At 39.6% G+C, this 26,947-nt stretch overlaps 2 protein-coding genes across 5 annotated transcripts in view; one reads left to right on the top strand and one right to left on the bottom strand.

Annotated features, from left to right (window-relative positions):
- Positions 1 to 13,292, top strand: part of ERAP1 (endoplasmic reticulum aminopeptidase 1) — a 32,765-nt gene extending 19,473 nt beyond the window's left edge. Inside the window, exons 11-18 of the mRNA XM_081088661.1 lie at positions 929 to 1,008; positions 1,567 to 1,750; positions 2,909 to 3,065; positions 3,914 to 4,098; positions 4,972 to 5,133; positions 6,386 to 6,526; positions 7,055 to 7,136; positions 11,401 to 13,292. Of these exons, the coding sequence (XP_080944787.1) occupies positions 929 to 1,008; positions 1,567 to 1,750; positions 2,909 to 3,065; positions 3,914 to 4,098; positions 4,972 to 5,133; positions 6,386 to 6,526; positions 7,055 to 7,136; positions 11,401 to 11,556 (1,147 nt within the window). The 3' untranslated portion in view covers positions 11,557 to 13,292. The remainder of the gene's footprint in view (positions 1 to 928; positions 1,009 to 1,566; positions 1,751 to 2,908; positions 3,066 to 3,913; positions 4,099 to 4,971; positions 5,134 to 6,385; positions 6,527 to 7,054; positions 7,137 to 11,400) is intronic.
- The window catches only part of CAST (calpastatin), a 110,533-nt gene continuing 96,565 nt past the window's right edge, over positions 12,980 to 26,947 (bottom strand). For all 4 annotated transcript variants that reach the window (XM_081088663.1, XM_081088662.1, XM_081088664.1 and 1 more), the window contains 5 exons: positions 26,760 to 26,795; positions 26,299 to 26,391; positions 24,976 to 25,047; positions 15,951 to 16,016; positions 12,980 to 15,046 (listed from right to left, as the gene is read on the bottom strand). In XM_081088663.1, the coding sequence (XP_080944789.1) occupies positions 15,966 to 16,016; positions 24,976 to 25,047; positions 26,299 to 26,391; positions 26,760 to 26,795 (252 nt within the window). In that variant the 3' untranslated portion in view covers positions 12,980 to 15,046; positions 15,951 to 15,965. The remainder of the gene's footprint in view (positions 15,047 to 15,950; positions 16,017 to 24,975; positions 25,048 to 26,298; positions 26,392 to 26,759; positions 26,796 to 26,947) is intronic.

Raw genomic sequence — 26,947 nt, 5'->3', positions numbered from 1 at the left:
AGAAGTTGTAAGAAGAGTGCAAAGAATTCCCATATATTTTAACCCAGATATAATGTTAACTTCTTACCATGTTTCTCTCTCTCTCTGTCAAGATATGCTTTCTCTATATTTCTCTCTCTCTTCATATATGCCATATATATGTGTGTATATTATACATATGGCTTTCCCCTGTTTGAGAGTAATTTCCCCTTCACCTCAATATCCTTTAGTATGGTATTTTCTAAAATACAAGAACATTCACTTATATAACTGTAGCACAGTTATCACAATTATGAAATAAATTTGATGAAATGCTATTATTTAATCTAAACCTTATTTAAGTTTTTCCAATTGTCCTAATAATGTCTTTGTAGCAAAAGAAAAAATATTCTGGTTCAGGCAGGATTCAGTATTAGGGTCACATTGTGTTAATGGTCACATTTCTTTAGTCCTTTTTCTCTGAAACTGCTCCTCAGTCTTTGTCTTTTTTGACCTTGACACTTTTGAAGAGTATAGGTCAGTTATGTGATGGAGTGTCCTCCAGCTTGGTTCTCTGCTGTTTCTTCATGGTCAGATTCAGGTTTTGCATCATTAGTAGGAGTTCCATAGAAGTGATGTGTTCTTCTTAGTGTATGATTTAGGAGGCACATGATGGCAATTTGTGCCATTACTAGTGGTCACGGTTTTAAGTTCGGCCCTGTGAGCTCCCAGCCAATCACTGTAAAGGCTGTCAGGGCTCCCTTGAGCCCAAATTCCTAACTCTACTTAAGAGCCCGAGAAGGATGAATAGTGCCTGAAAAACAGGATAGGGCTGTTTTGATCTCTTGGCTATAGCAGCTTTGGTACCATTCTTTCTTAGACTAGCCAGTGCCTGGCACGTGATAGGTGATTTAATAACTGCTTGTTCAGTTGAATCAACAAATGAGCAATTCATCCTCCTTTCTTTTAGGTACCTGTGGCATGTTCCACTGACATTCATCACCAGCAAATCAGAATCGACCCAGAGATTTTTGCTGAAGACAAAAACAGGTTATTTGTTGGGGAAATAACTAGGTTAATGCAAGAAGGAACGATAGAGCTGTGCAGGATTTAGATACCACCTTTCTTTTGCTATTTATCTTGGTTAAAAAAAAAAGGACCAGGTCAACCTTTATCTTCAGCAGATCTCTGGCTTTCATTTTCTAGTGAAGACTATAGGTTGAAAATCCTATCTGGTTTCAAAAAAAAGGCCAATATCTTGCCAGATAGAGATTAAAACAGTTTATTTATATAATAATAAAGAGAAGGGATTACCAGTGAAAAATCCCCATTACTTTGTTAACATTGCTGGGTTATATCGTATGTATGGCCTGAAATGTGGCTGCATTCTTCTCATAGATACATAAATCTCCCGAAATTAGTACCTAAAACTAGTGTTGGCTTTTGTCGATGGGGATGCTGTTTTTTGGTTTCTAAAAGAAACGTGTTCAATCTGAAACTCATTTCAGTATTAAACTTGCCTGTAGTTTTGTGGTCTAGTCTCTGATCCGAAAAGCTTTCATCCGTCAAGAGAGAAAATAGAGCTATGATTTATTTTATTTGCTCTAGATGTGCTCATCCTCCCAGAAGAGGTGGAATGGATCAAATTTAACGTGGGAATGAATGGCTATTACATTGTGCATTATGAGGATGATGGATGGGATTCTCTGACTGGCCTTTTACAAGGAACGCACACAGCAATCAGCAGTAATGATCGGGCCAGTCTCATTAACAATGCATTTCAGCTTGTCAGGTAATACATGCTCCTCAGAGTCTTGGTTTATTTCTGAAAGCAGCTGTTATCACTCAAATTCTTGATTTCTAAAGATGAAAATGATTGATTGCTAATAAGAAGTTGAAGGGTGTTTTCCCCTAAGTTCTTCTAACCATCCAAGGTTGCTTGTAGCCATATGGTTAACCTCCTTTCTGTGTCTACTGAGTCAGGTAAAGGAAGGAATCTGTGTTTTAACCTTTTTCATTAACAGCTATGATCACATGGAGGCAAAAGTGTAGAAAATCAGGAGACCTACTCCCTGGAGAAGCTCCTTGGCTGCTTTCTAAAGCCTTGTCCTGTGGCTTTCTCTGGCTCTAGCCCTGCTTTACCAGATCTGGTTCCTCCCCCACTGGGTTAAAGGGGTTTCCATCCACCCCTGCCCGCACCTGGATCCTTGAACTTCACAGCCTCTTAATGGAATACAGTATTTGGGCAGAACAGAAGTCCTAAGGGGAATCACTCAGGTAGAAAGGAATAATTGATAATTGCCCTCTGCTTCTTAATGTCAAGTTCTTCCTCATCAGGGCCTCTTGAGGTGAAAAGTAGCAATGGGGAATAAAAATAGGGGGTGCTTAGTTTGGCACCTCCAACCCCCAAGCACAAATGACAAATATTCCCTTCTGTAGCATATTACTGCTTACATCTTCAATCTTAGAGGATGTTGTGTTTATATGAGCATATACCTTACCACTGAGGCTTTCAGCATCAACCCTAATGAAGAGCTTTTATCTATATTCGGTTCTGTTGGAATGGAGAAGAGGATGTGTTGACTCCAGAGACTTATAATGTCAACTGAGTGGCAGGCTCTCTGACTAGGCTTCCTGAATGATCTGTGATCAAAATCCCGATCAAAGATCAGCACACAGTTTCGTAGAGGAACAGACCCTGCCCTACTTTTTGTCTTAACCACAAGTTAGCCCTAGCTCTGTTGTGTTTGAGCAACTCCCTTCACTGTGTAAACATGCCGATGTTGTGGTATTTATGATGGAAAAGATACTAATAGGAAGATTCTTATTTATAAGGGGCATTAATAACTGGTTGATTTTTTTGCTGGTAGATTGTTAAAATATTTTTTGAAACAAAAAGTTAATTTCCTAAATTTTCTTTTAAACTGCTCACCATGGTGTATCCTGACAGCATTGGAAAGCTACCGATTGAAAAAGCCTTGAATTTAACCCTGTACTTGAAACATGAAACAGAAATTATGCCTGTGTTCCAAGGTTTGAATGAGCTGATACCTATGTATAAGTTAATGGAGAAAAGAGATATGAATGAAGTGGAAATTCAGTTCAAGGTAAAAGCCTGAAATAAATTGAGTGGTTACTTAAGTGGTTTGCTTTTATATGGGTGTGCAAGAATTCTTACTGTCGTGTCTGTGTGTGTGTGTGTGTGTAAAAAAATATCTATATATATCTATATATATATCTCACTATATATTAAAGAAAAGTAAATAAAAATTAACTTAGTATTTGGATTAACTAGCAAAGGTATTTGGTTTTATTTTAGCATTAAAAGTAGACATGGAACTATGAGACTCCGTACTTAATTTTCATGGATTTCTTATTCCCTTCCTTTTGCATATCCTTTAATTCATTTTACTTCTGTATTATGATGGCTGCTATTAAGATTTTCTGGGATTCAGGTACTTGAAGAAGTACAGAGTTGTTATTTTTTGGCAAAAGTTCACGTTCCATTGTAAAATTTGCCTTCAAAATGTAGTCATATAAACTCTCTTAATTTTTTAAAAGTGGCAGTTTTTCTTGATTTTAAGTAGATAAAGATATATTTGTAAAAGGTTGTTATTCAGATACTAAAATAGTTCATCATTTCTGTGTCTGAGAACTTTTATAATGAAACTAGAGGCCTGGTGCATGAATTCGTGCACGGGTGGGGTCCGGCCAGACTGGGAGGAGACGAGGGCGGTTGGCCAGCTGACCCTGTCCCCTGGTCGAACTCCCAGTCAAGGGGACAATTTGCATATTAGTCTTTTATTATATAGGAAATAAACAGAACTGCATGGTTTTAGAAATAAGAGTTGTTATTTACACTTTGTAAAATATCCCCCCTCACATGAATGTACTGGATTACATAAAACATGTGGGGACCTGGGACTGTACTGCTGACACTATGGTTTTCCCTCAGGGCTTTCTCATCAGGCTGCTGAGGGGCCTCATTGACAAGCAGGCATGGACTGATGAGGGCTCCGTCTCAGAGCGAATGCTGCGGAGCCAGCTCCTCCTCCTCGCCTGTGTGCGCAAGTATCAGCCCTGCGTGCAGAGGGCAGAAGGCTACTTCAGAGAGTGGAAGGAAACCAACGGAGATTTGAGGTCTGTCCTTAGCAAACAGCTAGCTTGTTCATGAAAGGGGTGCCTTTTCTATTTTCCATCATCGCTGCTACATGTTGGGAGCAAAACGAACTAGAAAAAGTCTTCCTGGCCTCCCTTTTTAGGAAAATAAATTACTTTTTAAGATTTATCTGTGTATCTCTCAACTTGCAGTAATGCTAGGAGGGAACTTCTAAGCACAAAAGTCAAATATCTGGAGAGTTAGAATGGGATTAGAATAGTTCCCACTTTATGCAGCCAAAGGTACAAAACCTACCAGGACTGAGACAGCCGCACTGCCAGGAACAGAGGCGATGCCTCTCACAGTAGTTTCTTCGGGTCTCCAAAGCCCCGACAGGAGTGCCTAGTAGTTGCCTATGCTATGTAAGTACAGATCTTCCTCTGTGTGGAAATTTAATTCTTGCTATACTTAGGTATGTCTGGGTCTTAAATCCCACCTGGGAAACAGCCCATAGCATACATGCTTCCATTGAAAGACATGCTTGTAAGTGGTGGTCCTATTGGATTCCTAAATGGATTACATCTTGAGTCTAGTGTGAATCCCTTTCTTTTGGCCTGACAAGTGACCACTTATTGGGAGTCACCCAGTGTCATTAAAGTGTGCGAGGCACATAGCTACTAGTGAAAGTGGCAGTTCATGTTAACATTTTGGAGACGACTACTCACAACCGAATTTTAGGTATTTTCTCTTGCCTCTTTCAAAAAATTTAACGGAAGGAAAGGTTATTTTTGTTTAGATTTCCAGGGTGGCTTCTCTGATCCCGCGGCCATTTATCCGTTCATAATTGGTCACCTTTCTGCATCTGAACACAGTTCCTGCAACTCTGACTCTTGCCTGTGTGCTCTTTCCCACAGGCTGCCCAATGATGTGACGATGGCAGTGTTTGCTGTGGGAGCCCAGACCACGGAGGGATGGGATTTTCTCTATCGTAAATATCAGTCTTCTCTGTCCAGTACCGAGAAAAACCAAATTGAATTTGCCCTCTGTATTAGCCAAAACAAGGAAAAGCTTCAGTGGTGAGTAATTCATTCATGTTCATGTATGAACAAAGGAATTAATTTAGATCAGATCTTTCTCGCATCCATTTTTGTTCTGTTGACCAGGAATTGCTTATTCTTCTGGGAACATTTATATTAGTGGGGAGACAGCTAAGGAGTATCTTTTATATATATAAAAGCCTAAGCAACCCTTAGGACCAAACGACCGGAGCCACTGGTCGACCAGTAGCTATGACGCCCACTAACCACCAGGGGGAAGTTGCTCAATGCAGGAGCTGCCAACCATCTGTGGCTGGCCAGTAGCATCAGCGTCCGGCCCTTTCGTGCCTAGCCCAGCGACCGTCGCCTCCTCTCCTGACCCCGCTGGAGCCTTTGGCCCAGGCTGGGACGGGGAACTGGGGGTGGGTGGTGGCGGACACAGCCCCTTCCCCAGGTGGGCCAAGGGCCGGCTCTCTCCTCGGGGCTGGCAGTCAACCTCCCACACCCCATCCCTCCCCGCCAGATGGCAGGCCCTAATTGGCCTGCCGCCTGCCTGCCACAGTGGTGGCATGGTGGTGAGGGAAGTGGGGGGTGGGGAGGCAGGAAACCACGCAGTTGTGGGTCACAGGCATCCGTTTCTTCCAGGCCCAGCCCAGTGACCGTCACCTCCTTTCCCAACCCCACTGGGGCCTTTGGGCCCTGGGCTAGGACAGGGAACTGGGGGGTGGGTGGCTGCAGATGAGGCCCCTTTCCCAGGGGAGCTGAGGGCCGGCTCCCTCGTTGGGCCCAGCAGCCAACCTCCCATGCCCCGTTATTCCCCCCAGCTGGCAGGCCCCGATCAGCCCATGGTCCCTCTCCCTGTCCCTCCCCTTGGCCAGCTGGCCCTGATGAGTCCTCATTGCTGGCCAGGCCTAGGGATCCTGCCTGTGCACAAATTCGTGCACCGGGCCTCTAGTGGTAAATAATTAGGGAGAAGCCAGTGTCAGGAAAAATATTTAAAGGAGCATATCATATATTTGTGTTTCTTTAAGAATAACAAATTTAGAAACATATACTTTCTTAGCTCCTCTTATGAGAAAATGAGAGTATATGTGAGAATGTGCATTATGAATACTGCGTGTCAGTTTTATTGTTACATAGCTATAGCGAGTTGACCAGGGCTCTGGTTACCTATTTATCTTTTCAGTCTTTGTTATTGGCAGGCTGGCTTTAAATTATTTTATGGAATAACTTTCTCATAACTTTTCCAGGGCATATTCATTGCTAACGTTTCTTCTCCTAATCATTCTAGGTTACTAGAGCAAAGTTTTAAGGGAGATGTAATAAAAACTCAAGAGTTCCCAGATATTCTTAGAGCTATTGGCAGAAACCCAGTGGGATATCCACTGGCCTGGCAATTTCTGAGGGAAAACTGGAATAAACTTATACACAAGTAAGTAGTGCCAAAGCTTGTGCTGTGCCTGGGGAAGTTCCTCAACCCGGCTATTTTTTTTTTTTATTTGTTTGTAAAACAACAGTGACCATCCAAAGGGGGTTTTTGACTGAAGCTAGAAAGTAGAGGTCCTTACAATATCCTTAGACAATATAAAACTCTTAATTCATTGCTAGCCCATGAATCTGGATAGTCAGGTTTTCTATTCCATCTGGAGTAATCCCTTCCCACACCCATTGACCTATTAGAAGTCTCCTGCTCAGCACCTTTGCTGATTTGCATCTCTCCTTGTCTAACTTGTGCAGCATCACTACTTCTATCATTTTCTTTTGGGTACTTCATCTTTTATTCACCTGTTGGTGTCTATTTTTTTCAACTAGATCTTAATCCTTTGGAGGGCAGGGATTATGTCCATGTTTTCCATGCTTAACCAGTTTTTATATAAATGCTATAATATAAGGGACACTTAGAAATATATGTTGAAAGAATGAATATTTCACAGTATAACTTGATAGTTTCTATTTCTAGGTTTGACCTTGGCTCACCTTCCATAGCCTACATGGTGATGGGAACAACAAATCAGTTCTCCACAAGGGCACGGCTTGAAGAGGTAAAAAAAAATCTTTTTAAGCTTAAGTGACAATTAGCGAGTAAGTATGGGGTAGACAAAATATTTTAAGGGTGTGATGAGTTAGAAATGAATTTTGTCGCTTGGTAGGTGTTCCTTTTGGGTGCTGTAGTATTTTTAACATAAGCAAAAATCAGTTGTGAATGAACTAGTAAAAACTGTGCCTCTTCCCAAACACATTAAGAAGTTTTAGCCTTGCCATTATGAAGTTCAGAGCTTAAAGGTTACTTTAGATACGGAATCCGTTTTGGGATGATAGAAGTGATCATTGGAAGTGTAAATAACTGAAGTGATCATCCAGCCATTGTGAAAGAGGTAGGTCTGGAATCCAGGTTCTCTACTTCCAAGTTCATGATTTCCTGCTACCTATTTATATGCCATCTACTTTTCAGAAAGAATTTTAGGCAACTTATAAGGTCCAGATATAAAATAAATGTTAAAAAGGAACACAGAGCTACATGATGGACAGAAAGAGGTAACTGTCTGAAGGATTTATGCGGAGGGTAATTTATTGCACTCGAACCCTAACGTTATCACAGCTTCCCTAGCTGTCAAGGAAAAATGAGAAAACAGCATGAGTTATCCTCATTGTCTGGGAAGAGGGAACCACAAAAACATACTTTTTTCTGAGTCTTAAACTCTGAGGAATCGGATCAATGGGTTGTTTGTGGTGTCCCTTCTATGATACTGTTTTCTGTAGTAAGGTCGTAGAACAAACTTTATGTGGTTTCAAAACTATGCTGCGTTTAGATAAAATCTGAGTGCCAAATATTAATTTTTTAAGGAATAGTTTCATGTGTAGTCTGATTACACCATGATCCAGCTGTATAAGGAAGAGTGCTTTGCACATGCAAAAGAAATGTCATGTCCCCAGCCCCACCCGGGCTTGTAAAATTAACTTGCACATGATATCTCAAGCTGGACCTCCATTGAGGACTACAGCTGTGTGATGACCGCAGAGTTGTCCATAGGCTGTAACTAGCTAGATAGCTGTCCATAGACCAGATCTGTGGCAACAGAATATTCTATTCACTCGCTTGTTCATTTGCTTTCTCATTAATTCATTCAAGACGTCCTACTCTTGCTATATGGCAGGCTTGGTTTGGGTCCTAGGGAATGAAGATGAACAGAATAGACAAAGCCCTTGCTCTCATGGAGCTTAAAACCTACAGGGGAATCAGACACTTACAATTACAGACAAACAACCTTTGTCAGGTTGAAGATTGACTAAGGCAGTGGTTCTCAACCTTGGCTGCACATTAGAATCATCTGGGAATCTTTTAAAAATCCTGATTCCTGGGCCTCATCCTCTGGAAATTGTTTCTTTGTTACAGGGTGGGGCCACAACATTAGTAACAAAGAAACAGAGTTTCCGGAGGATGAGGCCCGGGAATCAGGATTTTTAAAAGAGTCCCAGGTGATTCTAATGTGCAGCCAAGGTTGAGAACCACTGGACTAAGGCAAGGTAAGGATAGAGAGTGCCTGGGGCGGGGAGTGGTGCTATGTTTTATAGGATGACTCGGAGACGTTTCGGTGGACATCAAAGGAAATGGAGAGAGTGTTGTGTGCATAGGAAACATCAGGTGCACAAACTGAGACAGGACATGGAAATGAAGAAGCCTGAGATACTGCCATCATAGAGAGCATCCTACTGCCTTTAAAACATAGGAGTCCTCCTGAGCCTTGCCTTCCCCTCACATCTACTCCATCCCCGAGTCCTGTCGGCCCTGTCTGTGGTATATGGGTTGTATCTCTGCACTTCTCTCTGCCACTTACCCCATACAAGCGTTTCTTATTTTTTTTAGTCTGGTCTATAGTGATCGCCTCCTAACTGGCCTCCCTCCTGCCACTTGCCATTAACCAAACCACTTTCCACATTTAAAACTGAATTGACGCCCTTCTTGTAACCCCACCTATTGTTCTTGCAATGAATTCCAAACCTCTTTCCTGTGTGCCCAAACTGGGATGACCTGGCTCCTGTCCACCACTCCAGCCGGTTCTCACTTGCTCTCCTTGTTCACTGTCTCTCGATACTCCAGGCACTCAGCCTCCCCCTGCTCCTGGGCCACCAGCTACCAGTATTTCTCTGATCTCAAAGGCTCTGCACTTTCTTCTCTGCCTGGCTGGCTCTTTGCCCAACTTTTCGCTGGAAAGGCTCATTTTATCCTTGCAGTGGTTCTCAACCTTCCTAATGCCGTGACCCTTTAATACAGTTCCTCATGTTGCGGTGACCCCCAATTTCATTGTTACAAATTGAACATAATTAAAGCATAGTGATTAATCACAAAAACAAAATGTAATTATATATGTGTTTTCCGATGGTCTTAGGCGACCCCTGTGAAAGGGTCTTTCGACCCTCAAAGGGGTCGCGACCCACAGGTTGAGAACCGCTGCTTTAGAGGTCCCAGCTCGAGGGTCCCCTTTCCAGACCACTGTGTGTGTAGCAGGCCACCCCGTCCACAGTTACTGTCATAGCCCTAGTTTATTTCACAGTTTATATTAATCAGAGTTTACTGCCTGTCTTCCAGGGAGACTGTAAGCTCCCTGAGCGTAGGGTGCTTGTTCGATTCACCGCCACATCCTCGGTTCTAGCACAGTAACTAAGGCAAGGGGTGAATAAGTACCAATGTAAATAGGCGTGACTAAATGGATGAGGTTGCAGCCCTGACACAAGCTGGGTTTTAGGTTCTGCACCTTACCGCATTCTATAACTACATCCTCTGCAATGTAGAGATGACCCTCATTTAACCAATGAGGAGACTGAGTCCCAGAGAAGTTAAATTATTTGCTCAAGGTCAAACAAGTTAGGGTAAAACTGTTTTTCCCTGTATGTTGCACAGGAAATGTTCTCAAGGAGGCAGTTTTGAATCAAATACTCAGATGGCATGCTGCGTTTCCCAAATCAGGTCATATAGGAGAGAGACTTCGGGGGTCAGAAAAAAAATGTAAGAGCAAGTGTTAAAACTGGTTCTGTTGTCAGTCTTGTAGGTGTTCTTTAGTGGTACTATCGTGATGGGCTCCTTAGGTTTAGACAGTTTGACCAAGGGGTAAGACTGTCGAGGTGTGACTGTTGAGGAGTGCTCAGAGTGATTTTTTAGCTGAATATCAGTTAATCTTGAGTTCTGAGGGGGAAAGAAGGTTGAGCTGCAACTTGGGACAGAGAAGCAGAGTGTCTTCTAGGCTGCTGCAACAGGAGGGCATGCCTCTAAGCTCACTGAAAAGGTGCACTGGGATAATTTTGAAACCACCTTGCATCATTTAAAATTGGGATTTGGTCTTTCAAAAACCTATTCTTACCCCCTCTTATTTTCAAACTCGTGATATTATGGCATGGTGGTGTTATTTTTTTAGTGTGTGTGTTTTTTAAGGAATTAACTGTCTGGAATCAATGCTGAATAGACAATACATCTTGGTCTAGACTTGCTTTCTGTCTACAAAATCAAAAATTGATGGATTAATGCTGTGAAAATTTATGGGAAAAGGTTAATAACTCTTTAAGGTGAAACAGAGTAGCACAGTGATCAATGGTGTGGCAAAGCCGGCCTATTCCTCCTGTGAACTTAAAGGGGCCCAGATACCCAGCGATGAAACAACAAAAATCTATTTTCATGGAGGGAGCCAAGAGTTTCTTATCTCTTTAAACCTATGGGGAACTTTGTGTGGATTTTATCTTAAGGGAACAATACCTGAATTGTGGATTAAGATAATAAAAACTTGGCAAAGTTTGGGGTATTACCACCATAACTTGCTAAGAACCCCATTCCCCACAGTGTTTCTATAATCACACACAAGGCCAGGTCCGTGGAGAAAGACTACACTTACGTGGTTGAAACTGTTTTGCTTGGCAAAGAAGACACTCTGCACATTCTGCTCTTTAGATACCATGTTTAAAAAAATGAAGTTAGCATCTGTGTGTCTATAACAGAGTACACATGAAATAGACACACTCAATTAAACCTTAATTATAAAGTGGTAAACAGTGAAGTCTTTTAGAATCTGGCAACTGTGAATAAACTAAAAAACTGCAGAGAAAAAAACACACACACAAAACTTGACATCATGAGGCATGAGCTCATTTCATACAGCTTAAGTTTGTGTACATAATCGTATCCAGACACCTGGCACTGCCTTCCGTATAGAATTTTGACAAATGCTGGAATTTTGGCTTCAGTTTTCTTTTAACGAGCCTGGACTTGTATAATGTAATAAAGCAAAATTTTAAAAACTCATTTTTTTTTCTCACAAGGTAAAAGAATTCTTCAGCTCTTTGAAAGAAAATGGTTCTCAGCTCCGTTGTGTCCAACAGACAATTGAAACCATTGAGGAAAACATACGTTGGATGGATAAGAATTTTGATAAAATCAGAGTGTGGCTCCAAAACCAAAATCTTGAACTGCTTTAACAATCCGTTCCTAGTTGGTTCCTGTGATCTCTAATCACCTAAATTTTGTTGAATGTGAATACCTTCAACCTAAAGATGGCTGTTTAAGCTCCCCACTGAAGACACCTCCTTTTCCTTAACTTCTTACTCATTTGACCGGTCCTGTGAAAAGCCTGGCTGTTAATTTTTCCATCAATGTGTTATTTTTATTGTGTGTTTCATTTACAGGTGTTGCCTGCAACGTAAACCCACGTGGTGGGTTTCTCACTACTGAAGAGTAAAGTACCATATTCTTATTTTTTATTTTATACTTAAGCCCCACAGCCTCCAAACCCTTCCCACCCATGTGTTTGTCATTCAGAAACTGTTTTTGTTAGTCTCCTTGGAACTCTGTGAATGGTGGGAACTAACAGTGACCATTTGGATCTGCCTTTTAGATACCATGTTTTAAAAAGATTGTTAGCATCTGTGTGTATATACAGAACACACATTAAATAGACACACTCAAAGCCAGGATGTCTGATCTGCTTCTACCTTCTCTTCTTTGCCCATGCCCTGGGGCGAACGTGGGGCCACCTCCTCGGGCTTCCTGGCCCTCTGGCTTGTGGTCAGTCTCCCAGGAAGGCAGATTGGAGCTGGGGTGGGAGAGAGGAGGTGGATGTACTCCCCTAGTTCCCTTCAGGCTGCCTCAGGCTGGCCTCCACTGAAGGTCTCCCGCTCTGGAGGTGGCCCCTTTGCCCACTGAGTCTCCCCCATCTCTGCCTTCTAGCAACTGCTTCCTTCTCATCCCCTCAGGATGAGGGGAGAAGTGGCAGCCTGGCTTTTACTAGTCTTGGCTGTACCTGTGGTTTCCATATGTCCCTGCCCTGCCTCTGCTTAAAAACAAAACACCACCTTGTATGACACCCTCCTCAAGTAATCCTAATTGGAGTGTCATCTACTCCTCAGGGATCCTGACCAATAGTGTCCCTTCTGAAACAGCAGAGTGCCTTCAGGTCTAGAGAAGGAACCTGTCGCTTGAAGTTGAAACTGAGAGCTGTTGGTCCTTAGGTAGGTGCTGCTTCCCCTCCCTGCTCATTATTTGGCCTAGTTTACAATTCCTGAGTTACTCATTATTGCCACCTATTGCCAGTAAGTCATTGCAGTCTTCTGTAAATGATGATGTATTGTGAAACTGAAAATATTTGCTTATATTCCTCTAAATGAGAAGTCTTTTATGAAATTTTTAATGTACTGCAGAATTTAAGATAAAGGAATGTGATAGGGAAAATGTCAAAATGTGTTCTGATACATGAGGAATAGTGACTGTTCTGGACCTAAATGCGTTTACAGTTCCTTTTTAAAACATATTGCATGGTTTAATGGTTTGAGAAACAGAAACAGAAATCACTGGTAATTTCTACCCCAGGCATTTTCCTTCCAAAAACATACAAAGCCAAGATTTGAGTGTAAAATATTTTTAATTGTATTTTACATCTTGGTTAATGAAATACGAAACGTGGAAATAGTGATCTTCAGTTTGGTCACCTGAGGAACCTACTTTCCGTTGCTTTTGGCGAAGTCCATTTCCTAAATGGACACAATATTGCCACAACAATGTGCAAAACCTGTTTGGTAATTAAAGGTTATAATTTACCTGTAAGCAGATATTTGCAATTATTTCCTCCTAATTAGATGGGTGAAAAGGACTGCTTTGGATGCTGAAGCTGACTCAAGCCATCATTAATTACAAACACCCAACTCTTGAAGACATTTCTAATAAACAAAAAAAGCATATTCAGAGTACCTTAAATGTTTACTTTTACAGGCATTCCTTAAATCTCGGGATTTTGGTATTGTTGTTTAAAAATACTATATATGCATCAAGTTAATAATACTGCAGCCATATCCTTGCAAACACATCTGTCAGTGTCCAAGGTTTTACCTTTTTGAACAAACAAAAACACCCCACTTTGTACTACCCAAATGGAAGAATTAGAGACATAGTTAAAATCACTCAGGAAACATGTGTTTTATTTTCTTGTCAGTGCCTTGAAGAGGTCTGTTCAGTCACCATAACACTGGCTTATATTTCCCAGACGTAGAATAATAGAAAAATGCCCCGTGTCTCTGATGGGACAGACATAGCATTTAAAGTGGGTGAAGCTTGAAATCCCATAGGTACTGCATGATTTTTAAAAAGAATTTATAAGGGTATTAACAAAATTTGACACCCATTATAAGCAGTGTTACTGTTTTTGTCTCTCTCCCCCCCTTATTAGACAGTATTGGTGGTGATATATTTACTGAAGTCAGCTAAGTCCTAATAAATAAAACCTCCACACAAAGGCTAAGGAAGGCTGTGCTCTCTGAAATAAGAAATTCCAAATCAGTGTATGATATGTACCTGATATCTTTTCCTGCATTCACTACCGGGAAGTAAAGATGAAATTATTTATCAAAATCTCATCAATGACCTCAGTGCTATGTTCATGAGCAATTCAGAAAGATCTAAGAAACCATTCGAAGTTGCAGGACAACAGAGCCTAGTTCTTAAGTTTCTGTGAGGGGGAAGGGAGCAAACTTATAAATTCCAGATTTCTTTTTTTAAAGCAGAAGTTTGGTTTTGTATTGGGTAAACCTAACTTCCCATAAAGGCAGGTGCTATACAGTGCAACAGACTAAGCAAACAACCGCTACTCAGGTTTTATATAGCGTGAGTGGAAGCACAGCGTAACATAGTAAACCAACAGAGTTCAAGCCATATGAATATTCTGAGTAGATTTTATTCTTGGGACTTGCTATGCAGTGAAATATAGTCTGTATCTTGCTCTTCTGACTTGATTCAAGTCTCAGTAAGTATGTTTTGCGCGGTTATAAGGTGCATAAGTCCTAACCTCTGGCAAAGAGTTTAACCTGAAAAGAGGCGCAGTGCTTCCTGGTCTGTCCAGGTTACCTATCAATTCATTATTAGCAGCCCAAGAGGAGATATGTGCCCGATGTACAATATTTAATGGGCTTATAAACATTAACCCAGAGAAACATCAAGTACAGTTCAAAAGCCCAAGGGGAAAGGGGTAATGAGAAATCAGAACATTGACGAATGTTTACAGCATTGTTTTCCAAATGCTAACAATAACAACAAATTAAGTGCAAACCAAAAATACTAATGAGATTTACAGGCACTGCGTGTAGAATGTGCAAAATTTTGCAAAGGTTTTTCCTGTTATTTTTTTTTGTGTGTGTGTTGCTTTAAGAAACTATCAAATATATCTCTTAGAAATATAAAGTTCCCTTCTCTCCCAACTGCAGGCAATTTTTAAAAATTCAAAGTTTATCAATACTCAGTACAATAGCACAGGTGAACCAGGCAAATTCACTTTCTGGGAAAAGAATAACAAACCAACGTTTAGGATGTCAAAAAAACTCAACAAAGATCACTGTCTAGAAGCCACCCAGAAAAATTCGTTGTCAAAGCCTTTTGTTCTTCAGAAGTCACCAACCACCAGCTGAAGATTTTATATGTAGATACCTTGAAAAATTCAGAGAAAAATCCAGTGAACCACTTTGGTATGTAGTTTTTGTTGTTGTTACAAGGCATAATAAATGTAACATTTAGCAAAAGCATATATATATATATATATATAGACAAGAAGGAATTTCCTAGAAGTAAACATGAAAGTGGATTATTCATATATTTTTTTTAAATTTTGGAGGGAGTCTTTAGAGTAGTTCTCATTAGCATACCTCCCTCATTATGGGAACTAAAAGTGGAACATGGTGAGAAAAATCTATTTTTATTTCCTTTAGGCTTTGTTTGGCAAGCAATTATAAGCTTTTATACTTTAGAATAAGATCTCTTCTTTTTCAAGTTAAGGGTCCAGCTCTCAAGATAGATCTCAGAGATTCCCTCATCAATGCAAGCTCCTGAGTCACCATAACGTATAATCAAACATAGTATTTGGCCAAAAGTAGTCAATCTTTTCCTTTGCCCTTGGTTCCAAAAACCCTGTAATTTCCACCAGACCTTAAGGGGTACTTCTCCTCACCCCTCATGTCTTGGTATCAATAACAAGGGGCATTTTACTATAAGAGGTAATACAACATGCTAATTTTGCTTTGCAACAGTAATCTGCAAAATTACGAGCATTTGGGTTTCAAAGAGTCAGCTAGACTTAGATGGTCATTTTCTTCAAGAGCCTGGCCTAATACTTTAAAGAGCTCTTATTATAAGATTGTTTTTTAATATTTCAACAGCACAATCATCCCATTTTGTGCTTTTCAGATAATTACTCTATAGATTTTGCAATGTGCATTTCATGCCAATAGTTGAGAACATGAAATACTCAAGAAGTAGACGTAGTTTCTCTCGCCTAGAACACATTAGGTTGGTAGAAGATACCGTTGCCCTCATTTGCAACAAACATCCAACTTACCAAATAGTGTGAACTTTAACTTGCATTTTTTTCATCAGCTTTTGGCTTGGAAGTTTCCTCCTTTGCCTAAAAGGGAAAGCAAAACCATGATAGAGCTCTTTCTTTTCTGGATTAAGTATCATAAAACTGATCAACCAGAAGATCCTTATGAGGAGATGGGCTTCTAAAAATTAAAGGGGCAAAACTTGGTAGTCAATTAGGGAAAATGAGATGGTTCTAATTATTTTTGTATTTAGCCAAAACACTCTGAATTCTTCCCCTTCAAGTTTATAAGTTAAAAATAACCTTAAGTGATTCTAAATGTTTTTCTTTAGACTTCCGTTTTGTTTTGTTTTTTTAAGACCAAGGTAATTAAAAAAAAGAATATGTAGGTGTTCTTGGATGGAATTGTTCATTCATTCTACAGTGATTCCTCTCCCTGCAATGGGAGGTATTGCTGGCCAGCTAACCCACTCAGCATGGAGGGTTATTATGCTTTCTACTTTTTGTGAAAGGGTTGGTCATATGCTTTGTATAACTGAAGTCAAATAATAAGCAGATTAATCTATTTGAGATAATGGCATGAGCAACTTTTAGATTTCACATGTAGGTGAGATCATATGTTATTTGTCTTCCTGACTTATTTCACTTAACCTAATGTCTTCAGGGTCCACCCAGGTTGTCACAAATGGAAAATTTCATTCTTTGTTATGGGCAAATAATATTCTATTTTGCATATATACGTCACAGTTTTAAAAATCCCATTCATCCTTAGATGGACACTTAGGTTTTCATATTTTGGCTCTTATAAAAACTGCTTCAGTGAATATGGGGCTGTACATAGCTTTCAGAATCAGTGTTTTCATTTTCTTTGGACAAATACATAGAAGTTAGATTGCTGTGAAAACTGCCATTGGAATTTTGGTAGGAATTGCATTGATAGACTTTGGGTGGTAAGGACATCTTAACAATGTTAATTCTTCTGATTCATAAACATGGGATATCTCACCATTGGTTTATGTGGTCTTTGATATCTTTCAGCCGTCACACAGTTTCTAGTCTGCAGATCTTTCACTTTCTTGGTTAAATTTATTCCTGTGTTACTGTTTTTTGGTGCTACTGTGCATGGGATATTTTCTTTTTCAGATGTTTCATCATTAGTGTAAAGGAATACCAGTGATATCTGCATGCTGATTTTTTTTTTTATCCTGAAAATTTACTAATTAGTTCCAACACTTTTTTGGTTGACTCTTTGGGATTTTCTATATACAAAACCATACCAGCAAACACAAACAATTTACTTTTTCCTTTCCAATCTGAGCATCTTTTATTTCGCTGTCTTGCCTAAACGAGCTAGCTAGGACCCCCTGTACTGAATAGAGTATTGAGTAGGAGAGTGGGCACCCTTTTCCTGTTCCTGATCCTACAGGAAAAGCTTCAGGTTTTTGTGGGTTTTTTGACATGGACTATAATGTTTGCTCTGGGTTTGTTGGATATGGCTTTTACTATGTTGAAGTATGTTCCTTCTATACCCTATATTTTAAGTTTTTTTTTTTATCATGAAAGGATGCTGTAATTTATCAAATGCTCTTTTTGCATTTATTGAGATGATCATGTGATTTTTATCTTTAATTTTATTTATGTGATACATTACATTTATTGATTTACGTATGTTGAACTCTCCTGGCATCCAGGGATAAATCCCAATTAGTCCTGGTGTATAATCCTTTTAATGTGTTCCTGAATTCAGTTTGCTAATATTTTTGAGAATTTTTGCATCTATATTCATCCTTATTTGGTTTTGGTATCAAGGCAGTGATGGCCTCGTAGAATGACTTTGGAAGTGTTCTCCCTTCCTGCTATTTTGGAAGCATCTGAGGAAGCTTGGTGTTAATTCGTCTCCAAATGTTTGATAGAATGCACCAGTGAAGCCATCTTGTCCTGGTGTGTGTGTGTGTGTATTGGGAATTTTTTGATTACTTATCCAATCTGTTTACTCTTCATTGGTCTGTTCAGATGTTCTGTTTCATCCTGATTCAGTCTTGGTAGATAAGAAATGTTATCATTTCTTCTAGATTATGTAATTTGTTGCCACATAATTATTGATAGTAATTTCTTATGTTCCTATGAATAGTTGTAGTACCAGTTGTAATATCTCCTCTTTCACTTCTAATATTATTTATTTGAGTCTTCTGTTTTCTTAGTAAGTAATAAAGGTTTGTCATTTTTTTTCTTTTTGAAGATCCAGCTTTTAGTTTTGTTGATCCTTTCTACTGTTTTTCTGGTCTCTATTTTATTTCCACTCTGATTTTTATTTCCTTTCTATGTTGGGCTTAATTTGTTGTTCATCTGTTCCTCAAGGTGTACTAGTAGATTTAGGTTAGGTTGGGTTTTTTTCTTCTTTTCAGACTTTTCTAAGTTCTTAATATATGCATTTATTGCTATAAACTTTCCTCTCAGAACTGTTTTTGCTGCATTCCACAAGATTTGACATGCTGTATTTCCATTTCTACTGGTTTTGAGATAATTCTTATTTCTCTTTTAATTTCTCCTTTGACCCATTGGTTGTTCAGAGTGCTGTTTAGTTTTCACATATTTATAGCTCTCTCTCCTTCTTGTTCATTTCTAGTTCCGTACCATTGCAGTTAAAGAAGGTAGTTGGTATGATTTCAGTCTTCTTAAACTTGCTAATTTTTGTGATTCACAAAATTCATAAAATTGTCATGATGTATGGTGGAGAATGTTCCAAATGCAGCAGTAGAATGTGTATTCTGCTGCTATTGGGTGGAATGTTCTTTGTATGTCTGTTAAGTCAATTTGTTCTCAAGTATGGCTCAATTCCCACATTTCCTTGTTGATTCTCTGTCTGATTATCCATTTCTGATAATGTGATATTGAAGTCCCTTACTATATTGTTGTTTATTGTATATCTGTCCCCTAAGATTTGTTAGTATTTGTATGTTTTGGTGTGAAGTCTATTTTGTCTGATATGACTACACCTGTTTTCTTTAGGCTCCTGCTTGCTTAGAATATTATCTTCCATCCCTTCATTTTGAACCTCTGTGTCTCTTTAGAGCTGAAATGAGTCTCCTGTAGGCAGCGTGTAATTGGGTCCTTAAAAAAAAAATTCTTCCACCTGCTCTGTGCCTTTTGATTGGTGAGCTTAATCCAGGTGATTATTGATATGTAAGGACTTACTGCTGTCATTTTGTATCTTGCCTTCTGGTTTTTCATAACTCTGTTGTTTTCCTTCTGATCTGTCTACCTTCTTAAGCTGATAGTTGTTCATTTGCCCCACCCCTACCAACCATTTTTTGTTTTGTGTCTCTGCTCTATATATTTCTGTGGTTACCATGCAGTTTACAAACAAACAAGCAAACAAAAAACCCACTGCCTGCGCGCGCGCGCGCGTGTGTGTGTGTGTGTGTGTGTTTGTGTGTGTGTAGTGGCCAGAATCATGTTATTGACAGAATATTGACACTACAAAGAAATTTGTGTTATAATCAACTTTGCCTTGACAATTATTGTAAACACTTTGTTCATTTCATTCACAGACAAAATCTATTGGGAAATTATAAAATTATTTAAAAATTGAAAAATTCCTTTTTCTGCTGATAGCGACTTATCTTTATTCACCTATAAAGGTTGTACCCTTTTACTCCCCCCTTTTATATTTTAACATGACTTATCATCTTTTTTATGCTGTGAATTTGTTATAAATTGTAGCAGCTGTATTTTTAATGCTTCTTTCCTTTAACCTTTATGTTATAATTGTTTAACACACCTTTCTGAGAATTAGCATTTTCTAATTTTGAATATCACTGTAATCAACGTTTTGTGTACTGTTCTCTTTGCTTTTCAGTGTGAACTCCTTTCAGCATTTCTTGAAAGGCAGTTCTAGCTTCCAGTGCCCAAGCAACAAACTCCCTCAGCTTTTGTCTGTCTGGAAAAGTCTTTATATCTCCACATCTGAAGGGTAACTTGGCCAAAATGAATATTCTTGGCTGGCAATTTTCATTTTTCAATGCTTTGACTATGTCATTCCACTCTTTCCTGGCCTATAGAGTTTCTGCTGAGAAATCTGCTGGTATATTAATGGGGATTCTTTTCTTTTTATCCCTGACTGTCTTTAAAATTCTTTATCATTGACTCTTGACAGTTTCATTATACTATGTCTTGGAGAAGATAATAAGGCGTTCTATTAGCTTCATGGACTTTTATGTTCCTTCCCCAGGTTTGAGAAGTCTCAGCTATTATTTCTTTAAGTAAACTCTCTGCCCTCTTCTCCTTCTGGTAGACCCATTATTCTTACATCGCCTTTTATAATGGAGTCTGACAGCTCTCATAGGGTTTCTTCCCCTTTAAAGTCTTAGTTCTCTCTCCTCTTCCGCCTGAATAATTTCTAGATTCTATCCTCCAGACTGCTTAATCTTTCTTCAATCTTATCTGCCCCATTTCCAATGCTTTTCTAATGTATTCTGTATCTCATTTATTGAATTCTTTGGCTCCAGAATTTCTGGTTGGTTCTTTTTTACAATTTTTATGTCTTTGATAAAGTACACCTCTGTTCATTAATTATTCCATTAGTTAATTGAATTGCTTGAGTTTTCTGATAGGTTGTTGAATATCTTCATAACAACTATTTTGAATTATCAGTTAGATAAGAATATTCCATATGTCTTTGAGTTTGGTTGCTGCAAAGTTGTGGTTTTCTTTTTGTGATACTGTATTGCTATGGTTTTTCATAGTGTTCGATGAAATGTGCCTCTACCATCGCATTTGAAGTAACAAATGCCTTTCTTATTCAGGTGATGCTTTGTTTACTGTGATTCTGTTTAACTGACTGGCAATTAGAATACTTAGACTTTTCCAGACATTGGCTGTACAGCACAAGTTTTTGGTTTCTCTTACTAGAGCTGATTTGCTGCTAAAGTTGGGAGCGTGCCTGTGAAAATAAGCTGGCTTTAAAAAAAAAAATTGAAAGGCTGGTGGCAGTGTGGGGAGAGATACATGCTTAGCACATGGGGCTTTGGGTGTGCCCATGGCCGGGTAGGGGGATCCTCGAGTAGGGGAGTCCTGGAAGTCTGTTGGCAGACTTTTTGCTGTAATTCAGGCAGAAGTGAGTTATCCTCAGTTCTGTTTCTGTCTCCATCCCCCCAAATCATCACTGCAGTCTCTCCTCAGAGAGCACTGGGCCCCCCTTGCTGCAGCATGCACTGCTGGGAAGATCCCCACCTACTTCTTCCCCCTCCACCTCCTCTGCCAGCAAGGTTGCCACTATGCCACCATTCTCCTGGCTCTACCTCCCCTGCAGTTCAATCCACCCCTTTTCAGATGCACAGACGGAAGGACCCATCAGGTATCCTCTGCAGTCACATGTGCTCGGTTATGAAAGTCTGAAGAGTTGTAAATCGAAGGGGAAAGGAAAAAGGATCGACTCACACGGCTAGGATGCTGACATCACTCTGTCACAGTCTGTTTTAAAGCTTATTTCGTCTAAATATAGCTACCCCAGATTTCTTTCGATTTCTATTTGCATGGAATATCTTTTTCCATCCCTTCACTTTTCAGTCTATGTATATCCTTAGATCCGAAGTGAATTGCTTATAGGCAGCACATAGATGGGTCTTGTATTTTTTTGAGTTTTTTTAATCTGTCTTTTGATAGGAAAATTACATTTAAAGGAATGGTATTTATTGATGGGTTTGTACTTATGGCCATTTTGTTAACTGTTTTCTGGCTCTTTTGCAGTTCCTTTTCTTTTTTTCTCACTATCTTGCTTATGATTTGATGACTTTCTGTAGTGGTATGCTTAGATTCCTTTCTATTTTTTGTGTATCTACTGTATCATTCAGCTTTGTGGTTACCATGAGGCAACCTATATTTATAACAGTCTGTTTTAGGTTGATAACTTAAATTTGAATCCATTCCAGGGCTCTACACCCCCAACCCATTTTATATTTTTGATGTCACATTTTACATCCTCTAATGTTGTATATATCCTTTAATTACTGTAGTTAGTTATTTTTTACCCTTTGCCTTTTAACCGACTAGTCTACCACCTTTACAACATTAGATTGGATGTTTCCTTCCCCAAGTTAGGGATGTTTTCTGCCTATTTTCCTTCTGGGACCCCTATAATGCAAATGTTGTCCCATAAATTCCTTAAGCTATCTTCATTTTCTTTTCCATCTTTTTTCGTTTTGCTACTCTGATTCTTCTTCTATTAGTCTGTTGTTGAACCCTTCTAGTGTATATTTAAGTTCAGTTATTGTATTCTTCAGCTCTGTAACTTCTATTTGGTACTTATATTTTCTGACTCTTTGTTAAAGTTCGGTGTTCACCCAGTTTCCTCCTCTGTGGGTCTCATGGAGTTTGATGAGCATCTTTATGACCATTATTTTGAACTCCTTATCCCCATTTGGTTAAGGACAGTTTCTGTGGCTTTATCTTGTTTTATTTGGAACACATTCCTCTTTCTTCATTTCCTGATACTGTTGGTTTCTATGCTTTAGATAGAATGGCCACCTCTTCCGGTCTTAAGCTTCATCTCCTCCATGAGGCCACTCCCTTATCATTGAACCTTGTTCTAGCTATTAGTTGTCTCTCAAACCTCTGTGATTGTCCAAGCAGCCTGTGTAATGGAAGTGGCTCCCAGTAGCTGAGGGGGTGCAGAGATCTGTCAGAGTTCCAAAGCGGGGAGGGTCCCAGTTAGGACCTAGGTTCAGGCTGACCAGAAGCCAGACCCTCAGGCAGCAGCTTTTAAAGAATGCAAATGTATAGTTCTGTGGGACCCCCAGGGTTCAGTCGCACTGGTGATCTAGAACTAGGTGATCTAGAAGTGTCCTCTGGGAGCAGCTGCAACTACTGAGGCACCAGAGCAAGGTGCAAGCTCCTTTCCAGGAGCTACTGGCAAGCTGCAGGGAAGCAGTGGATGAGCACAAAGATGGCACTGCTGGCTGGAGCAAAGGAGAGCAACGACGGTACCCATCAGCCTCTGTCCCCGGTAAGTAATGCCCCGGCCCCTAGTCTGTGCTAGATGCCTAACCTTCAGGCTCACAAGCCATTTAAGCCTCTTTCACAAAAAGTTTAGGGGCCTCTCAATTGGCTGCCTCTGTGCTGGGCTGTTGAGTCCAAGCGTGCAAGCCCTTTCAGGACCATGTTATCAGCTCGCCAGAGCTTTGTGGCGACACGCCTTGTTGGCTTTCAAAGCTAGATGTTTGGGGGCCTTGTCTTTCGGGTGCCAAAGTGGGCTTCAAACTAAGTTCTTCAGTGAGAAGTTCTGGGTTGCCATACTAGGTGTAAGGTTTATGCAAGATTATATATCAGCCTCTCCTACCTTTGATGTGGGTGTTTTTTTTTTTTTCTCACTTGTCCAATGAGTAAGAGTCACTGAGCTAGTTTCTGGATTTATTTTCAGAGGAAATTGTTTCACCTATAGTTTTAGATTCCGTGTCCATGGAAGGAGGCGAGTTCAGGCTCTTCCTGTGTTATCATCTTGAATTGGAAGTGTCTAATTGTACAGTTTTGATGTAGCTGGGCTATTGGTTTTAAACCTGTACCTTTAGTTTCCCATGATAGTTAGGGAATCAGAGTAGTAACCATATGAATCATATGTTTAAGAATTGGAATGGGTCCAGAAGTTATCTAATCCAATTTCCATTTCTTTACTGACAACAGTTTGAATAATTTAAATAATAGGAGAAGCTTGAAACTGGAACCTAAAGCTTCCACTCAGCATTAGTTCTACTTTCTAGAGCAACATGAAAAATCATATACAATAGTATTGAAACTCTAAGATCTTCCCTAATTCTATATACTACTTCTATATTCTTAAATTTAGATAACCATATTCTCTGGTGGTATCCCACCCCGCCTTTTAAAATATCTGAATTTGCAATGGTTCTTTCAATGAATAGCATTTCATAATCAAATTGACTTTTTTCCCCCTTAATGATTCACAAAGTAATGGTTTATTTTATAGATGGTAATTTAGATTTAATGAACTGCAGTATATGAACCTGTACTGTCAATGTGTTATCCAAGTGGAAATGTTCAGTTGGAAGTGGTGGCCTGGGTCTTTAGAGAGGTGAAGGTGCAAAACGCATTCACCCATCCCAGTATTCCCTAAACTCTCAATCACATGACAGCATCAGATCTAAGAGAGATTAATGATATAGTTAACAGCATGTCACTGCTGATCTCAGGCAGAGCTCAAGATGAGGAAACAAATCTTGGATCTTTCAAGGATGGAGGGAAATAGGCAGAGGGCTACTAAGTTTGAATATTGCTTTTAGAATGAGGAAAGAACTTAAACATATTTACTGTAAGGGGGGAAATTGAGATGAAGAAACTGAAGATTTTGGAGGGAGTGGATTATTGACTGCTGGGAGAGAGGGTTAGTCAATGGGTAAGTGGGAAGAGGACCTTAGGGATTTTCTTTTTGAAGTAGAAGGCAAGGCCATCTGAAGACAGGGGCGATGTGGCTGGGAAGGGAGTGTGAAGACCTGACATGGGACACCATCAGTACTTTGTGCGATATTCTCCAGATCAGAATAGGATTCTAGTGGTGTGTTTTGTTTTGTTTTTTAATTTTTTTTTTAATTGATTTCAGAGAGGAAGGGAAAAGGGAGAGATAGATAGAAACTTCAGTGATGAGAGAGAATTATTGATTGGCTGTCTCCTCCACACCCCTTACTGGGGATCGAGCCCACAACCCAGGCATGTGCCCTTGACCAGAATCGAACCCGAGACCCTTCAGTCTGCAGGCCGACACTCTATCCACTGAGCCAAACCAGCTAGGGTGACTCTAGTGGAGTTTTAACGGTTGTGATAAGAATGCTCATTTAGGTTTCTAAAGTACCAGTTAGTTTTTTTAAAAAAGTCTTTAAAACTTCAATTTCTTTACCAAGACATGGGATAGGTAGTGTTTAATGCTTAAATTTTTATTCTAAATAGATTCCAATCAGAAATTAAATGACTAAAATGATAAATGCCACTTGTAACTGCTAAATTAAGTTGTAATATATTTAAGTGCTCTGTTTACCTTTGCAGAATTCTTTGCTTTCCCCCCATTCTTGGGTGCTTTGGAGCTGGAAGCAGTCTTCTTGTCTTTGTCCTAAAGCAAAGGAAAGGTAATGAGGCTATTGCCATCATTAATCCATCTATCAATTCAGACTACTATTTTTAGTAGCATGGAGATCTCCAATTAAATAATTAAAAACTTTGGGCGTTTTAGTCAGGATTTTTTGAACAATGATGAATGTATACAGAAGTGATTAAGGTTGGAGGTAAGAGGATAAAAATGCGGGAAATGTGGGTCACACTGATGCTCTGACAATTTCCATGATGCCTGTGATTCACCCAGACCTTATGTTGCTCATCAAGAATAAGAATAGGACATTGTTTTCAGTGTTACAAAGAGAAATGGAGATAACCACAGATAGCTGGGGGAAGTCATGTATAAAAATAAAGCCCACTCACCAAAAAGACATTATTTGAGTTTCCAGGAATGAGAAATCAGTTGCTGAGGCAGACTAGGAATTAAATCATCCAAAGGGCAGCGGTTCTCAACCTGTGGGTCGCGACCCCTTTGGGGGTCGCACGACCCTTTCACAGGGGTCGCCTAAGACCATCGGAAAACACATTGTTTTAATTATGTTCAATTTGTAACAATGAAATTGGGGGTCACCACAACATGAACTGTATTAAAGGGTTGCGGCATTGGGAAGGTTGAGAACCACTGCAATAGGGGAAGGACTGGAAATTCAGTGATTGGGAGATATACATAATAGCAAACCGAGATCTACGGTTAATTTCACTTTTTCTCCTGATTTATGGAAGGGTATAATATAAAGGTAAAATGCCACACACATATTTTTTTCATTCACTAATAAACACATTTTGACATCTTTTATATACCAGGCATTTTGCTAATGCTGAGCACAGAGGTAAAAGGCATATCACTACCAAGTGAAGTACACAGCTGAGTGGTGTAATACACATGTGACCATAGGTAACCCAGATGGCAGGGAAGGAAGATGTGGTAAGAGAAGCCTTCCTGAAGGAGCTGATAGTTGAACTGGGCCCCGAGGGATGAGGAGGAAGCATTGTTGTACAGCAATATAGTGTGGCAGTAAAAAATGATGGCAACATGGAAAACATTTATGAAATAACGTTATGCACTGTATTTTATGGACTCTAAATACAACTATATAAAATATATAGAGATGGAAAGACAAGAAATGTACTAAGTAGTGTTTTCAGGGTAGTAGAATTGTTTTCCTCTATGGCATCAATATACTTTATAGTCTAAAATTATATGTGTAGACACACATTCAAAGAAAGTCAGTATGACAAAGTACAGTACCTTTGCTGTGTTCTCTGAGGTTTCTGTACTTGAAGAACAGTTGTCAAAATCCCCTGAGAGGGAATCAATGGGGTCTTGATCATCTGCAGGTTTCTGAAACATTAACAGACATAACCACCAGTGAAGAAAGCAAGGAAAAAAATGCTGGGTAGTACCTTTTTCCACACCCCTTCTTAAAAAAAAACTTGATGACATTCTTTTTCTAATGAAGTGATGTTTTACAAGGGAGACATTAAAACAAAAACCATGGACAGCAAGTTGCTTAATATTCTCAGAGCCCTGGTTTTCTCATATGGAAAATGAAACTGCCTATTTTGAAAGGTTCTTGGGAAGACTGACTGAAAGAAAATAATACACTCTTAAATACTCTTGGCATCACACCAAGCACAGGGTGGGCATTCAATAAATATTTCTAAATTGTAAAAAATCTTTTTATAGAAATAAGCGCCTATGGTATTTACCTTTGGTTCCCTTGTGGGTGGCTTCACTGGTTTGTCCTTAAAAGCAAAGCAGACTGTTGATTAGACATAAATTTTTGTAAAGGTTTACTTAAGTGTAGTCAGCATTTATATAATCAATATTATCCAATGACTTGACTTGGAGAGGATATATTTGCAACAACTGACAACCTGGGTCGCTACCCTTCTCC

This window comes from Myotis nattereri, assembly GCF_964212035.1.
Source record: "Myotis nattereri genome assembly, chromosome: 4".
In the NCBI taxonomy this organism is placed as follows: Eukaryota; Metazoa; Chordata; class Mammalia; order Chiroptera; family Vespertilionidae; genus Myotis; species Myotis nattereri.
Note: the sequence above shows the minus strand (reverse complement) of the source record. Positions and strands in the feature narration are given on the sequence as shown.